The following is a 3463-nucleotide window of genomic DNA, read 5'->3' as shown; positions in this document are numbered from 1 at the left end:
ATTTTCTTTTATTTGTGGCTGTTGTAAATAGAATTACTTTTATGATTTCTGTTTCAGATTGTTTACTGCTGGCATATAGAAATGCTACTGATTTTTGTGTATTGATTTTTGTATCTACAACTTTACTGAATTTATCAGTTATGATGGTTTTGTGGTGGAGTCTTTAGATGTCTCCAAATATGAGATCATATCATCTGCAAGCAAGGATAATTTGACTTCTTCCTTTCTAATATAGATACTCTTTATTTCTTTCTCTTGTCAACTTGCTCTAGCTAAGACTCCCAGTAGTATGTGGAATAACAGTGGGCATCCTTAACGTGTTCAAGATCTTAGAAAAGGGTTTTCAGTTTTTCACTGTTCAGTATGACACCAGCTATGAGTGTGTCGTATATGGCTTTTATTGTGTTGAGGTATGTTCCTTCTATACTTAGTTTTTTGAGAGTTTTTTTTTGTTTTTTATCATGAAGGGATGTTGCATTTTTCAAATGCTTTTTCAACATCAGTTAAAATGATCAGTGGTTTTTGTCCTTTATTCTGTTGTGTTGATACGATTGATTTGTGTATGTTGATCTATCCTTGTATCTCTAGAATAGATCTCACTTGGTCATGATGAATAATCTTTTTAATGTGCTGTTGAATTTGGTTTGCAAGTATTTTGTTGAGTATTTTTGCATTAATGTTCATCAGGGATATTGCCCTGTAGTTTTCCTTTTATTTGATATGTCTTTGTCTGGTTTTGGTATCAGGATAATACTGTCCTTGTAGAATGAGTTTGGACGTATTCCCTCCGTTGTTTTTTGGAATAGTTTGAGTAGGATTGGATTAATTGGTTTTTAAGAACCTCATCTCTTGATTAAATAGATGCTTCTTGCTTCATTTTAACATTGGATGGAATTTTAAATTACTATAGTTGGTTTTATATATATACATATGATATGTATAAATTATAGTTAGTTATATATAACATACATTTTATATATGTATAATATATAACATACATTGTTTTATATATGTATAATATATAAAATATATATTGATTTTTGGAAGGTACTTGATTACCTAAACTTTGTAAAATTTTTTTAAATAGGATTAAAAGTAAGTTGGATCAAGGAGGAGTGATTCAAGATTTTATTAACGCCTTAGATCAGCTCTCTAATCCTGAACTGCTCTTTAAGGTAATGATAGAACAGCTTCTGGCACATAAAACATAGAACTTGGGTAAAACTTAATTGCAATCTAATTTGATTTTTTTCTTACCTTCCCCACCCCCACTCCCCAACAGGATTGGAGCAATGATGTAAGAGCTGAACTAGCAAAAACCCCTGTAAATAAAAAAAACATTGAAAAAATGTATGAAAGAATGTATGCAGCGTTGGGTGACCCAAAAGCTCCAGGCCTGGGGGCCTTTAGAAGGAAGTTTATTCAGGTATGGACTGGCACAGCCTGCCTTTATGATAGCAGAATCATTGTGACAGTCAATATTTACATTTAATGATTTAACAGTTCTGGATTTAAAACGTCTATTGAATGCTTTAGATCTCATGCTTTCTGTGACACACTAATAACATATTTTTAGCTTGGCTGGAAGCATGTGGGTTAGTAGGTAAAACCTCAGAGTTTCATTACATGTTGTTCATGCTCAGATTTTTAGATCTGAAAGTTACATCTAGATTGGTATTTCCAGTTCTTCAGATGGCTTGTGTTAAATAAGCTGATAAGTATTTTCAAGCACTTAGTTCGGGGCACAGTTCTGGGTGCTCAGGATCCAGTCCCCAAATACAAAGGGGTTGTGTGACAAAACTGCTTACCAAGAGCTGTGCCTAGGACAAGTGTGGTAAGTGTGAGATCTTTCAGAGGGTGCTGGAGTTGGAAGGAAAACACACCATCATTTGATGGGAATGATGGAGCAAGTAGACTGCGGTCAGCCCAGTTGCCACACCTTTGCAGCCTGCTTGGCTCCTTCTCTCCCTCCTGCATCTGGAGACTTGCCCTTAGGGCTTGGCAGCAGCATCGTTTCTCCTTCAGAGCCTTTCCCAACCCTCCCCCAACTGTGATCTCCAGAAGAGTCAAGTGTTCTTCCTCTCTCACCTAAAACACCTTACTTTACATTCTCTCTGCTTAGCCTGGGTCATACTGACTTTTCTTTCTAGTTTTTGTCAAAACTACTTTTATTCATTAAACCTCAAGAAATTTAAGGGCTTAGGTAAGTCTTGGAACTCTTGTTGCCAGAGTTCTCAAGTTCCACTGTGTATAGTGCAAAGGAAGAGCTTTATCCTTTTTTAAATAACTGCTTTATTACGATATAATTCACATGGCCCTTAAGTCATCCATTTAAAGCGGTTTTACGTATATTCACAGAGTCATGAAATCATCACCATATCAATTTTAGCACATTTTCATCGCCACAAAAAGAAACCCATACCCATTAGCAGCACCACCTCTACACAGCCTTTGGCCTAGTCTGCCCCCAGCGTACTGCTGCCTCAGCCAGTCTGGGCAGCCAGTCTGCACGTTGTCTCTTGTCTCGGAATTCATGGCCACTTTGTTGCTGGAAGCCCTGAGACTGCCTTGCAGGGCTATCCATGGGCAGCACAGTTCTTCCCCCTGCAGCAGCACCTGATCCTGCCCAAGCCTGCAGGGTGCACAGAGGCCTCCTTTGTTCCTTTCAGGCAGGAGATGTGTTTGGAGTTTTATTTCTAGTACCTTAGAAAATTTATCCAGAACTTTCCACCTTGTACCAAATCAAAAATAACTTACATTCTTTCAAAGAATAATCTACCAAAACAAAGTGCCTCAAATATCACTTTAGAGGATCCTTAAGGGCATTATGCCTTTCAGAAAGGATAATGCTGATTATGTTTGGAAATAGCTAATCTTTCCATGTATTCTAAGAATTGAAGATTGTTTCTACTTTTTTCATCCACATCTGTAGATCAAAGAAGAAATCTGTTTTATATATGTCAATTTTCCTACAGTGGATTGTCTTAAAATAGAGCACGTTTCATTTACACCAGATTTATGTTGTGACATTAGTTATAAATTTGGTAAGAACATTTCTAATTAGAGATGATCCGGTAAATCTTGACAACTGTTGAGTAACTGCTAGTAATGCTCTTGAGATTTATTTTTTATTTGATATCAGAATTATAATTCAAATAAATATCTAAGTAGAGGCTAATGCAAAGAGATAATTAATATGTTCCAAGGTAGAGTACTTATAATAATTGCTTTTAGGAATAAACATATCTGCTGGGCGCAGTGGCTCACGCCTGTAATCCCAACACTTTGGGAGGCCGAAGCAGACGGATCACGGGGTCAGGAGTTCGAGACCAGTCTGGCCAACATGGTGAAACCTGTCTCTACTAAAAATACAAAACTTAGCTGGGCATGGTGGTGCACGCCTGTAGTCCCAGCTACTCGGGAGGGTGAGGCAAGAGAATGACTTGAACTGGGAGGTGGAGGT

General features: G+C 37.4%; 1 protein-coding gene across 1 annotated transcript in view; it reads left to right on the top strand.

Moving 5' to 3' along the window:
* Positions 1-1082: 1082 nt before the first annotated feature.
* The window catches only part of LOC105533771 (DNA-dependent protein kinase catalytic subunit-like), a gene marked incomplete at its 5' end in the record, with an annotated part of 16068 nt that continues 13687 nt past the window's right edge, over positions 1083-3463 (top strand). Inside the window, 2 exons of the mRNA XM_011972299.1 lie at positions 1083-1175; positions 1283-1426. Coding sequence (XP_011827689.1) covers positions 1083-1175; positions 1283-1426 — 237 coding nt within the window. The remainder of the gene's footprint in view (positions 1176-1282; positions 1427-3463) is intronic.

The sequence above is a fragment of the Mandrillus leucophaeus genome, unplaced genomic scaffold, assembly GCF_000951045.1.
Source record: "Mandrillus leucophaeus isolate KB7577 unplaced genomic scaffold, Mleu.le_1.0 Scaffold1282, whole genome shotgun sequence".
NCBI classification, from domain to species: domain Eukaryota; kingdom Metazoa; phylum Chordata; class Mammalia; order Primates; family Cercopithecidae; genus Mandrillus; species Mandrillus leucophaeus.
The sequence above is the reverse complement of the archived record's forward strand: the minus strand, read 5'-3'. Positions and strand labels throughout refer to the sequence as shown.